The sequence below is a fragment of the Amblyomma mixtum genome, chromosome 6, assembly GCF_055824585.1.
Source record: "Amblyomma mixtum isolate Tamu chromosome 6, ASM5582458v1, whole genome shotgun sequence".
Lineage (NCBI taxonomy): Eukaryota > Metazoa > Arthropoda > Arachnida > Ixodida > Ixodidae > Amblyomma > Amblyomma mixtum.
The window spans coordinates 126,182,229-126,194,967 of NC_143017.1; the positions used below are offsets into that span (position 1 = coordinate 126,182,229).

General features: G+C 49.0%; 3 protein-coding genes across 3 annotated transcripts in view; 2 read left to right on the forward strand and 1 right to left on the reverse strand.

The window, feature by feature from the left end:
* LOC149340302 (juvenile hormone acid O-methyltransferase-like) overlaps positions 1–12,739 on the forward strand; it is a 71,353-nt gene that overhangs the window by 57,209 nt on the left and 1,405 nt on the right. The window lies entirely within an intron of this gene.
* LOC149340303 (endothelin-converting enzyme 1-like) overlaps positions 1–12,739 on the forward strand; it is a 37,492-nt gene that overhangs the window by 4,266 nt on the left and 20,487 nt on the right. The gene's annotated exons all lie outside the window — the stretch shown is intronic.
* On the reverse strand, positions 5,953–6,919 carry LOC149340304 (gamma-secretase subunit Aph-1-like). The gene is made up of 2 exons (XM_089550779.1): positions 6,698–6,919; positions 5,953–6,480 (listed from the first exon to the last, which is right to left on the reverse strand). The coding sequence occupies exons 1-2, from the start codon at positions 6,917–6,919 to the stop codon at positions 5,953–5,955; spliced, it is 750 nt and encodes a 249-aa protein (XP_089406905.1).

A 12,739-nucleotide genomic window follows, 5' to 3' on the forward strand; every position in this document is an offset into this window, starting at 1 on the left:
AAGTGCTGTCGCTGTGGGAGACACTGGGCGAGGAGACGTTGCACTTGCTGGTGTCGTGGTGCACAGTGCAGGTGGCCGCTCTGTACGCTAACGAGCAGCTGGTGACCAACTACTACGGGAGAAGCTCGAAAAGGGCGCATATTTATCACGGTGCCTTCTGTATGAGTCGCGCTATGGTGCTGAATGCCCAGGCTTTATTTTCGAGCTACATCGCTGGCATGCAGAAAATTGGCGACAGCGTCGACGCTCGAGAGACTGCGCTGTCCGTTCGCGAGGCATTCCGGAAGCGACTGACCAACTGGGCGCACTACACCATCAACGCCACTGTCGTCGTCAACTGGACTTCGCAGGAGGTATTGTTTCGCAGTTTCTCTGCTCCCGAAGACACGACGGGACATAATGAGTTGCCGGACATGACACCGTCGCTCGTACGCAACTGGCAGCAGCTGGCTGCGCGGGGCTTGACCTCGGAAGACGCTGGCGGCGTGCTTCACTCCGTCTCCGTGCTTCACTACTACGTGCTGTCGCGGGCCGAATACGACTTCTATCTCCTGCCCTACGCGCTCTCCTACCCGACGTTCGACATCGGCCTGTCTGCGGCCCTTAACTATGGTGGCCTCGGAGCGATAGTTGGCCACGCCTTAGGCAGGCTCCTCATAGCTGCCTACCGCAGTGACCCGGAATCAGCACCGGCAATCGACGCTCTCTTGGACTGCTTGCGCAACGGTTCTTTCGCTGGTACCAGCCGTAGTGCAGCATTTGATGCCGCTGCTTTCGGCATGGGCGCCCTGATGGACGCGTACGAGAGCAAGAGCGCGTTCGACAGTGCCGTCGTAGGGCTGGAACAGTACAGCACGAAGCAGGTTCTCTTCATGGCGCTTTGCCACAACAGATGCGAAGGCGGCTTGAAGGGAAACGCGGACTCCCACTGCAATCGGATGCTGCAGTACGTGCCCGGGTTTTCCAATGCCTTTGGCTGCAGCCAAGGAACGCCAATGAACCCGCACCACCAGTGCGAGTTCCCCTGAACAATGTGGCCTCCAATCCGTGGTACGGACCTGATGGTGTTTTTTTTTTAATATTCGGTTTCAAGGCACACCCTGTCTATTCGGATGGTTCAAACTGGTTGTGTGGACCTCTGAAGAGACTCGTTTATGTCGATCGTTAATCACTTTTTATACATTTTTCTTTTTCTCATATAACAAGTGAACGCTTTTGAAGAACGCATTCATTCAATTCTTAAGTTAATGACCTTGCATTCCTCACCGAGAGAAATTCTCTTACGCACAGCTGCCTAGATGTCATCGAATGCTTTCCCAGCTATATAGTGCCCACACAGCTGTTGGCTTGAAGTTTTGTTCAGCGCTGTGCACTTCGTTGAGCCTTGCTCCTGCACATTATTCTGTGTCCGTTGTTAGCGTAAATCACTGCTTAGCTCACTGTATAAGCCAAAAATAGAAACTTGTTGTTTTGGGTAATGTTGAACCTGCCTCGAAATCAGTATTCAACGTGGGAACACTCCCCATTCATGATACCCACTTTTCAATATACATCGCAGGAAATATACTACCGCTCCAGATTTTCGCAGAAAAAATGCTCCAGGCTGCTTTCACATATAGGCTCTGTGTCATAGGTTTAACGTGTATACGACTTAGATTATCACATACGACTTTACGAAAAAAAAAAAAAAAACTTCTTGCTGCTACCACAATAAAAACGCTCGCTTTGCATTGCTTAATGCACTTGTAACCACCATTGGTGCCTTATTCACGTATCTTCCATCGCTGTAATAAAGCCACAGTGCCTTTGGCTTTAATAAGGCCTTACACTTAAAAAGCCTGATCGGCACATCCGCAATGGAACGAGTTGGTTCAGAACAGGACTTTAGTATTGGTAACTTTGTACGGTGGCGCCCACACATGTGTGCCCAAGCACAGTCATTTATTCACGAACAAAAGACAAAGGCCTTTGTTAGACTGCCGTGGTTCGAGTTGAGCGTGTGTCCCGGTGGCGGCGTTGTAGTCGGGATGAGTATGAAACCGGCTCGGTGTGGTGATGTCTGCGGTGATTCCTGTTGAGTGCACAGGGCGTGACTGATGCCAAAGCCCGTACCCGTCACTGCCTAATCCCCTTTAAAGCGTTGAGCTGTCACCTATCTGTGTGAGCAAACCTTGGAAGCATCGGCGAGCTTCCAGCGCAGAAATAACTGCTCTCTCTATGGGCATCATACCTACTGCCAAAGGTCTTTCATTTAATTTCAGCTGTGATATATTTTTGTTCTCAAACATCACAGCCTTCAATATAAAATTAAAGGGCAGAATTAAGCTCCGCCTTAAAGGTGTGACGCTATATCCTGTGGGCTTAATTCCCACATATGCAGAAGGGCATTTGCATTCATTAGATCCGTAGGAGTGCTCATATCCCTCCTGGCGCAGTGGTGCAGCGATTAAGCGATGCACCATTGCCCTGCGATGCCAGGTGCTCCCAACGGTGGGCCTTGTGCGCCCAAGGTTGCTCTTCCCGAGCGACCAATCGTTCATTGCCACCTGTCACGGTCGGCAGCTTTCTCACTATTCGGTGGCCAGGTTGTGATGACGTTGCAAGGTCACGTGACCTCGGTGGCCCACGTGCCTCCGAGGTTGCTCTCCTGCACCACCTGCGAGATTTATGCTCGTGATTTTTCGCTTACAACGCAGTCGCCAACGCCGACAGCGCGTGGATTTTCAGGACAACGGGACCTTTAAGGCTGTCGCGTTAAAAGCGGATTGCCGGACTTGCGCACCGTTTTCAAAAATGAGCTTAGAAGTTCTCCCAGCCGCCATCATTATTTTCGCCGTGAACGATGCAAAGCTTGGTCACCGTCTTCAGGGAAGCGCGCATCAAAAACTAACAAAAGATTATTTCCTTTTTTCGATCATACAGCCAGTAGCACAACACAAGCGGCCAAGCTCATGCGCGACTTCACGTGAAATGATCGGCCCTCTTCACAGTGCAAGCAGGTTAAATGTGCGAATTTTACCACACAGAAGCATAGCTATTCTTTGCAGTGCAGTTACTGCAGGTTTCGGATGCTTCGGCTCTCAAATGAACTGCATGCGTAGCTGGATAACTCCACCATCAGAAAGCGCACAAAACATAAATGAAAATGAAACTGCACGACCAATAAATCCAATTCGTAGAACAGCCAGCAAGCCACCAGATGTCAATCCGAAGCCTCGTCCTTCCGGCATGCCTCGAGCGTCCTCCGTTACCCTAAACCACCGTTGTCTATTTTGCCTTCTCATTAAATGCACTGCCCATGCCCATTTGTTGTTGATTTCGACTAGTGTGTCATTAACTCGCGCTTGTTCCCCGAGCCACTGTGTTCTCTTCTGGTCTCTTAATTTTACACGTATCATTTTTTTTTTTCATGGCACGCTGCGTTGACATCAGTTTAAATTCAACTATTCTCGTTAGCTTCCACGGTTCTGCCCCGTAGGCAATACCCGGTAAGATAAAGCTGTTATACACCTTTCTGTCGAGGGCTACTGTTAAACTGCCAATCATAATCTGAAAGTACCTGCTAAATGCGCTCATGCCAGTTCTTATTCTTACAGTGACTGCACTTTCGTGGTCCGGATCTTCCATCACTGCCTCTCCTAAGTAGATGTATTTCCTAACCACTTCCAACGCTTCGCTTCCGACCGTACTCTGCTGCTCCTTTCCTAGACTGTGGTACATTACTCTTGTTCTGTGCATGTTAGTTTTTACACCGAACGTTCTGATTTTCCTGTCTAGTTCCTTCCTCGATTGTGATTTCAAATTTATCCCCTTAGTTACTTAGCAAGGCGATGTAATCAGCGAATCGGAGATTACTTAGTTATAAACATTTACCCCCAACTCTTCCCACTCTAGTTTTCTGGACACTCTTGCGAACACGCGATTAATAGTCCTCCAGATGTCGAGTCTTCTCGTCTGACACCCTTCCTGTCTAGATGCTACACCCACTATTTCTATTGCGCATTCCGTAATGGTGAGGAGGTCGCCCTCCTTTAAAAAGGAGTATCTTCTCTACAGCGAGGTCCTGAAATCCCTCTTTCATTCCCTCTTACTAGCTCGTTGATGCGCTACTAGTAGTTTCCTTACTAGTAGCTTCAAATCTAGGCTTATTCGAGACCTCACTATTTTATGGTAACTACATCTCAGCTTGCTAAACACCTACACATTTTCCACTACGCCTGGATGCGTGCACAATGTGTAGCCTATTTCATTTTTAGCCTCGCCGTTGCAGCTTTTCCTATCTGCTTCCATATGAGGAGGAAAGCATTCAGGATGCGTAAACCATTTGGTTATGGGAGCTCCCATACTAAATCTCACCTGCTCTTCCTAGAACACAAATACCGTAGTTACTCCCCATCTGATCGCCTGCCTGCCTCTTTCCTGCCTTGGCACAGAAGTCGCCCATCGAGACTATTTACTGCGTTTTTACTCTACTGATTGCCGATCCTACGTGCTCATAGAACATTTCAATTATCTCGTTATCATGACGATGTATAGCTGCGGGGTCTGTACAGCCTTCAAATGGTACCTCTTATTAAGCTTTATTACGGTGACTGCAACCGTTTCGTCAATGGGTTATAATTACTCCGTGTTGCCAGCTATGTCTTAGTTGACCATTAATTGCACACCTAGCTCCCGGTGGTCCCCTACATCTCGATAGCAGAGTACAAGCCCGTCCTGCAGCACTGTACAGGCTTTATCTCTTCTCCTAACCTTAGCCGCTAGTTCCTCAAACAGCAATACTAGGCTAGCCTCACTGGAGAGGGTTCTAGCGTTAACGGTTGCCAGGTTCAATTTCCAGTTGTGAGTTCCGTGGAGCCAGAGGTTCATAGCTTCGTCCGCTGCGTTACAGGTCTGGACGCTGCCTTGGTCATTTGCGCCGAAGCCGCTGGGGACTGAGGACCGGAACTGCATACTCGTATAGGAGAGTGGTGGCTAAGTACCACACAAGGGGGACCAAATCCCGTTGTGTTGAGAGGGTGCATGTCGGCTCTGGTAGCCTGGATCAGGCAGCACCCCAGGCCTGATTAATCAGTTCATAAGTGTGCTTTCCTGAAGCATTTCAGCCTGAACATATCTACCTGATGATTTCTGTCCTGTGGTTAGGATGTGCCTCGTCTGGTTGGTCCAGAGAGATCGCCTCCTTCGTTCTTCCCAGTACGGCACTAGCTATCCCGAGAGCATTACACTTGACGGCCACATAACTAAAATCTAGACACACTGATGTTCCTCGAATAAAATGGCAGACCGGGGACCATGGAGGCCTAAAAGGAAAAGGTTGCTTCAAATTCGCAGGTGCTGGTTCCTTCACCTTTCATCTGTCACCTGCCTACCGTGGCAACTGGTAGCAGGCGGCATACTGCAAGAGCAACTTGGGACTCGCAAGCCCCACTAGTGACGTCCGACAAAGGTGTCAAGAGGTACGAATGCTATCGTATTTCCAACATAATTTAATTAGATTTCCCTGTGACTTTTTTCCAATAAGTTATTCCCACTCTTTCCCGTCGCTCAGAGCAGACTCTGGCAGCAAGGACCGCCACGCACAAATCTGTGTCACACGCGGTACCAACAAATGCAGGAATATGAGGTCGGTTCGAGAATTAATAGTTGCTCAATAATCCATGTTCACCTTTATACACTGGTATTGTTAACACATTTTGATCACCCAGGTCACTCTGGACCATCTAAAGAGTTTGAATAAGACACTTGCAGTTGTTATGCTCTTGTGCGACAAATTCGCACTAGAATCGGGTAGCCATCATCGTGGGTTTTGGAAGCAAACGTTTTTGGCACAAGTACTAAACTTCTATTCACTAACAATATTTTTATTACACCGATTAGCAAGAAATGTTCAAAGACAACGAGTAAACTAGCGGCGCTTTCGCCTGTGGCTGCTCCCAGAAACACCGCTGGTCACTCCTTGGTGTCCCGCTCGCTTAGCGCCGCCCATATGTTTCCCGCGCTCCCCCCGGCCGCTTGGAAGGCGAGCGCTGCGGATGCAGCAGCAGCACCGCCGTAGAGCCCAGGGAGACGTACAGCGTAGTCTCTCCGAGGAGCGAACAACGTCGCGGCCGACGCCGCCACGTGGGCGGCAGGCGCGAAGGCGAGCGAGGTCCAGCGGCGCGTGTCGAGCCCGTTGAAGGAGACCAGCGCCCAGCACACGTGCAGCACGCTGAAGGCGGCCGCGGTCAGCGCCGAGGCGGCGAGCAGTCGCGGCGGCGCACCGCTCATTAGGCCCGGCGTGCCGGGACCCAGGGCGTCGGAAAGCGGTCCCAGCAGCGAGAAGAGGCCACCCATGGTGCCGAACGCCAGGCCCGACGTGTAGGCGAACGCGAGCCGGGAGCGCATGCGCGCAGCTTCGTCGGCGCCCGCCAGCGCCACTACGTTCAGCACACGCTCAGCCTTGCGCAGCACGCGGAAGAAGAGCAGCCAGAAGATTTCCTGCACAGGACATCGGGAGGAAGCGGCGAAAGCGCAAGCTTATCTTGAGTAGAGTCAATGCTAAAAGTCCGCGTCATAACATACCATAACAATACCGGAGCCTACGATGTCATTCACAATGCCACGCCGTTATCACTAAGGAGAAGTTTCCTCTGCGTTCCACGGCAGGGCTACGTGGCAGCGCTGAAGAAGAGGCAACACACGATCTGGTGCCTACCTGCGAAAGGACGACCATGGCGACTCCCGGCGCGGTGTACTGTCGCAGTGGCACCAGGGCGAGCCAGGCGAGCGATGCCGTGAGCAGCGAAAGCAGCCAGAAGAAGGCGGCCGTCACGAAGACAATGACGCGGCTCGGCTCGCCCGCCACAGTCAGCACGAACATGGAGAAGGCCGGCCCGAAACACAGCATCGAGCAACCCGTGAACTCGAGCAGCGTCATTGCGTTCACCCCTTGGTGCTGCCGTGGAATATCTTCCCCAGACGATTTCACACCCTCTGTGGTCTTTAAGATTGTCGTCAGTCCAATATTAGCCAACTAGTTGCGCCATTTTAAAGACCAAGAGAGTGTACATAGCCATTGCTGTTGTTGTCAGAGCGAAGGCTCTAATCCGGATGTTGAGAGCCTAACGAAATCGTTGTTGTTGTTGTTGTTGTTGCCTTGGTGGCATGGCACATACCCACGACGGAGGATTGGCCAGGGTTCAGTGAGGAGAGCCCAAACGAGGCAAATTGGTACCAAGCTAATGGATTACCTTGAGGGGCCAAGCTAATGATTAACTTTGGGTACGTATTGCGAGGAATTAAAGATGGAATTATGGATAAAAAGAAATTACGGGAAGAAATGAATAAAAAAAAACGGCATAAAGATTAGAGAACTGAATACTAGAAAAATTCTGAAGGATTTTGCAATGCGGACATTTTGGGTACCATTAGCAAGGGAACCTGCCGGTAGCAATTATGTAATTGTGGAGGAAATCGCAAACTTGATGCAATGCAAAACCTCTGGCGCTAGCACCGAAGGACAGAAGAAGCGGAACCGACAAAGTGAGTCCCATTCGAGAAATTGGAATTTCGAGATACGTCCTTCTCTGAAGTGCAAACCTCCGGCAATAGAGTAGGAAATGCTCCAGTGTTTCCACCTCTCCGCAAGTCGCACAAAGGTTTGAGGGACTGAACCCGCATCTGCATAAATAAAGATTTAAGCTGGGAATTCTGCACCGCAGGAGTGTCATTGCAACCTCACACATCCGGGATTTACAAGCACGAACCTTCCATGGGTACATGAGATGGTGGTAGTCAATAGTAGACAGCAAGGGATCGTTGCACATAGTGGTAATATGCTGAAAGCGCTGAAAGCGAGACATTCCGAAAAGGATCAGATTAGGGACGCTACAGGCGACCGGTGCATTGAGAGCAAATTTTGCTAAAAAGTCTGCTGCATCGTTTTGAGAAATACCGCAGTGACCTGGGATCCAAACGAAGCGCACCTCTTTCACCCATCCAGGAATGAAATACTTCAATGAGCGGCTCAATAGATCGTCCCGTTTAGAATCCAGCGCCAACAACACAGAGAGGCAATCTGACAGGAATATCACTTGGGAGACACTGGGGGGAATCTTTAAAGCAGCCAGCCCAAGAGCCATAAACTCCGCTAGAAATATGGGAGTGTAGTCCGGGACTCGAAGTGAATAACTCCAAGAGAGATCCTCAGAAAAAATGCCAACGGCTGCGTTCTCGCCAGCCCCAGACGCATCTGTAGCAATCACGCTGTGGTGGGGGAAAGAGTCAAGATGTTCTGAGAGGAGACTAAGTAGGGTCCTGGACGGTAGATGCTTTGAATTGGGTGGGAAAATATAATCAAAAGCAATATCCACAGGGGACGTTGCAGAACCTACTCTACACACAGAACTGAGATCTACACCAATGACCGATAAAAGGTTTTGAGTAAAAACGACCTGAGGGAGGCGAAACCTTGGCCAATGATGACTAAAAAAGAGAGCCGGGTGGGAAACAAAAATAGGTGTAGCCACACCAGAAGCAGACTCAAATGCCCGTAAGAAAGTCCTGACAGTTAATAGCTGAAAACGAGAGTTAAGGTCGGGAATACGAGCCTCCAGGTACAGAACTGCGCTGGAAACTGACTGAGGGAGGCCGAGGCAGAGGCGCAGGGCACGCCTTTCTAACAGCAGCAACGGACGGAGCTTGTATTTGGCGGACCCAGAAAAGAGTATGCAGCCAAATTCCAAAATGGGTCTGACATAGGCTTTGTAAAGGAGTAGGAGCGTGTCCCGACGCATGCCAAATCTCCTATTGCTTATTCGAAGCAGCCGACCCAGCGCACGCTCTCCTTTCTCAACGATACTCTTGATGTGGGGCCGCCAGTCCATACTACCGTCATATATTACGCCTAGATACCGCAAGGATTCCACCTGCGGTATAATGTCCGTGCGATATTGTAACGATATATATAAAGGCATGTTAGATTGAAAAACTAACACACTGATTTTATGCACATTTAACACCAGATTAATTTTATTAAGCCAAACCTCGAGAGCATTGAGGTAAGCCTGAAGACAACGATACAGGGCATGAATGTCGGTTGCCGAGGCAAAGAAGGCAATGTCATCTGCATAAACGTAAACTGTTACGTCAGGGTGGATGGGAATGTCACACATCAGAATATTGAAAAGGAGTGGCGAAAGCACAGAACCTTGTGGCACACCTCTGGTCTGGGCGTAGGTGTCTGAAGTGAAGGAGCCGTCAGTGCAAAAAAACTGCCGTCCCGCTAAAAATTCGCGGATCCACGCATAAACGTAGTACGGCGGGTGTAGTGTTGACAATTTCGTGAGAAGGATAGAATGTTCAACACTGTCGTACGCTTTAGCAATGTCAAGCGTCACTAACGCTGGGACTTCGTTTTTTCGCATAGCAAGGCGGATTCTGCTCTCTAAATCAACATGGGCAGACCATATTGAGCATCCGCGGCGAAAGCCAATCTGGGCTGGACACAATGCATTAATTTCTGAAACATACTTTGACAGGCGGCTGTGCACAATTCTTTCCACGAGCTTTACCAAATTGGATGTTAGAGCTATCGGCCGAATGTTATCAAGATGGAATCCTTTTTTTGAATCTTTTAAGAGTAATACTATTTTCGCCACCTTCCAGGAATGCGGCAGCCATGCAGCTTCCAATGAAGCGTTGACCAGATCGAGAAGGTCCTGAGTGAATTCTTCAGCTAAGATTTTCAACATACCGACCGTAACACCGTCCGAACCCGGAGCCGAAGACTGCATCGCAGAAACTACAGTTAGTAGTTCTGATTTATCAACCGCCACATAGTCTGAGCAGGGGAAGGGGTCGAACAAGGGCACTCTGCGCTTCTCCTGAAAGCGTAACGCGAGCCCTTGTGCGATTCGCTCTAACTCATCTTTCGCCTCATGTGGGGACAGTACAGCCGAGCTTGTTAACTGCATTGATGAGGAGTGGATATTCCGTTCCATAAAACGGTACAGAGCCTTCCTATTGTTTGGGGCTGACAAATAGGCATTCAAATTTTGATTGTAGTCATCCTTTGCCTTTGCTATTGTTCTCTTAAACGAGGCCGAGAAAAATTTATAGTTGATCCAATTAGCAGGGCTCTGATTATGCGAAAGGCTCTTCCATGCTGCTTTCCTACGGCGGAAGGCTGTCTCACACGCAGCGTTCCACCATGGGGATGGTGATTTATTGCTAACACCCGACCGCACAATGAACTGGGAACTCTCTGTAGCCTTCAAAACAGAATGAAACACTCGCCGAGCCCTGTCGTTTCCGTTGGAACAAACATCAGATGAAAGGGAAGCGCGCAAAGACGATTTGTAGGCTGCAAGATTAACTAACTTTCGGGCAGAACCCTGCCCATGGAGTGAGCGCACCAAGATGGTGAAAATAATTGGCAAGTGGTCACTAGACGTACCACTGTCAACTGTGGACCATGCCCCTATACCTACCCCACCTGCTGCCAAAGACAAATCGAGAACTGAACTCGAATTTCCACGGATGAAGGTTATGGCCCGAGAATTGCAGCAGCGCACATTATTTGCCGACATCCATGTCCATAACATCTGACCATGAGAGTCAGTGTAGGTATCCCAGACAACGTGATGTGAATTAAAGTCTCCAGCAATAATGACCCTATTAGAGTTGCCAAGCAAGCTGTCCAGGTGGTCTGTTCTATTTACTCCTGCTGGATAATATACGTTAGCAACTGTGACAGGAGCACAGTGCGGCAAAATAAGATCAACAGCTAAGAGCTCGCAGTCGGGAAGCATAACCTTTTTATTAATTGATGCGCGGTGACACAGTTTTGAAGAAATCAGGGTCACTAACCCACCGCCCCTACCATGTATGCGGTCCGCTCGAAAAACACGAAACCTATTTAAAGAAAATAATTTTACAGATGAGAGCCAAGTTTCTTGTAAGAGCACTATATCTGGATTATGAGAAGATAAAAGAAGTTTTAAATCTGTAAGAGAAGAAGCAAGAGATCGACAGTTCCATTGTAGAACCTTTACACCAGCCATGTTAACTAGTCGAGAATAGAGGCCGAAACAGCCTCCTTTAGCACATCAGACTTCGAGGAGACTTTAGCAGGCCCTTTTCTAGTCTTGAGCTGGGGAACGGAGGTCTTAGAGGGAGAGGTGGAAGCACGACGCTTCTGTGTAGGGCAGGTCATTTCCACATCAGTAGTACAGACACTGCTGCGAGGAAGACTAACTGGGACGCTATCGAGAGGTGGCACGGGAGTCGGTATATTGGAAGATGATGGTCCAATCGAACTTTCAGCACACGGTTGAAGTGAAGTTGCCACTGGCGGCACTGCAGGTGGGAGATGACAAACTGCCTGACTCGCAGCAATCTCAGACAAAGCCTGAGTAAAGCTGCTGAGCATACGCTCTACCACAGCTGACAGTGCTTTTTCGACGCTTGACACAATCTTGGCAGACAGCGTGGCTTCAAGGTCGGGAGTAGAGGAACGCACAAGGCTGGCGTAAGAGTGATTTCTGCGGTTAAGGAGCGCATGAGCATCTGCTCGGGAACATCTATTTTGCTCAATTAATTCCAATATACTCTGCTCCTGTGACCGTTTTTCGCAAGTGGCATCATCAGCACTGTGGGCGTTACTGCACAAGCAACAGACAGGTTCACCAGCAGTGCAGCTGTCGGAAGAGTGACCTTCACCACACACCCGGCATCTAGTCGCCGACTTGCAGGCTTTACCACTATGTCCAAATCGCCAACAGTTTGTGCATTGCAGAGGACGAGGTTGCAACGGGTCCACGCGATATACAATAGGCCATATTTTCAGCTCAGAGGGGCAGGTGCGACCAGCAAAAGTTGTAATTACCGACTCTGTAGCAACACGCACTCCTGCGACCTCGCGCGAGCAGCGGTATACAGAAATAGCCCCGCCTCCTGCCTAGAGCGAGCGCTCCTCTTCGTCGTCTTCTATGCAGCACTGATAAGGTAGTTCTGACCAAAGCACAATCGTCTTTTGCGTGTCCCCTAAAAAAATTGAATCAGTCATCATGTGTGTGTCTTAGTTCAGTCATTGATGCATGTGAAGTGAGTAAAAGCAGTCTTTGCAACAAAAAAAAAAAAGCCCACACTTTCGCACTGAATCGGAAGATGTGAAAACTTTGTTATTCCAAATTAACGACGAATGGCACGTACCCACACTGTATAGGATCGCCCAATCGGCTCCTTTCAACACACACTTCATTTTTATGTTGTGGTCCTCAGAGAATAACTGGCGCACACGTACTTAGCGGGAATGCCTCAGTTCTTCCTTACAGCGCACAATGTCCAAACATAAAATAGCCATTATCTCGGAGTCACCTGGTTTTGACAGCAATCTGATAGTAAACCTCGCTTGTGGTATTACTGGTGCAGCTAAATAAGCATTAATTCTGCAGTGTTTATCAGCCTGCGATTATCTTTCGTGCGAAGCCGAAAGAACGTTAAGCCGTTTGTTGTAGAGGCCTCTCATATGTAGAGACCTCTACAGCCGTTCGTCGTAGAGTCATAGTCAACTAACTGGGTTTAAGGACAAGTTACACTGCTATACAATGAGAATTAATATATACTAATAAAATTACACACACTAAATATAATTGCACCAAAAATGCAGTGAGCAACACAATGTAGTTCTTTCATGCTCACGATCCAGATAACATTCAAGCAGATGCTATGGCTCACATTGACACATCAGACGACC

Coding starts and splice junctions, on each gene's coding strand:
- LOC149340304 (XM_089550779.1), bottom strand. CDS start 6,919: ATGACGCTGCTCGAGTTCACGGGTTGCTCGATGCTGTGTTTCGGGCCG. Junction 6,481..6,697: donor CCATGGTCGTCCTTTCGCAG/GTAGGCACCAGA, acceptor TGTCCTGTGCAG/GAAATCTTCTGGCTGCTCTT.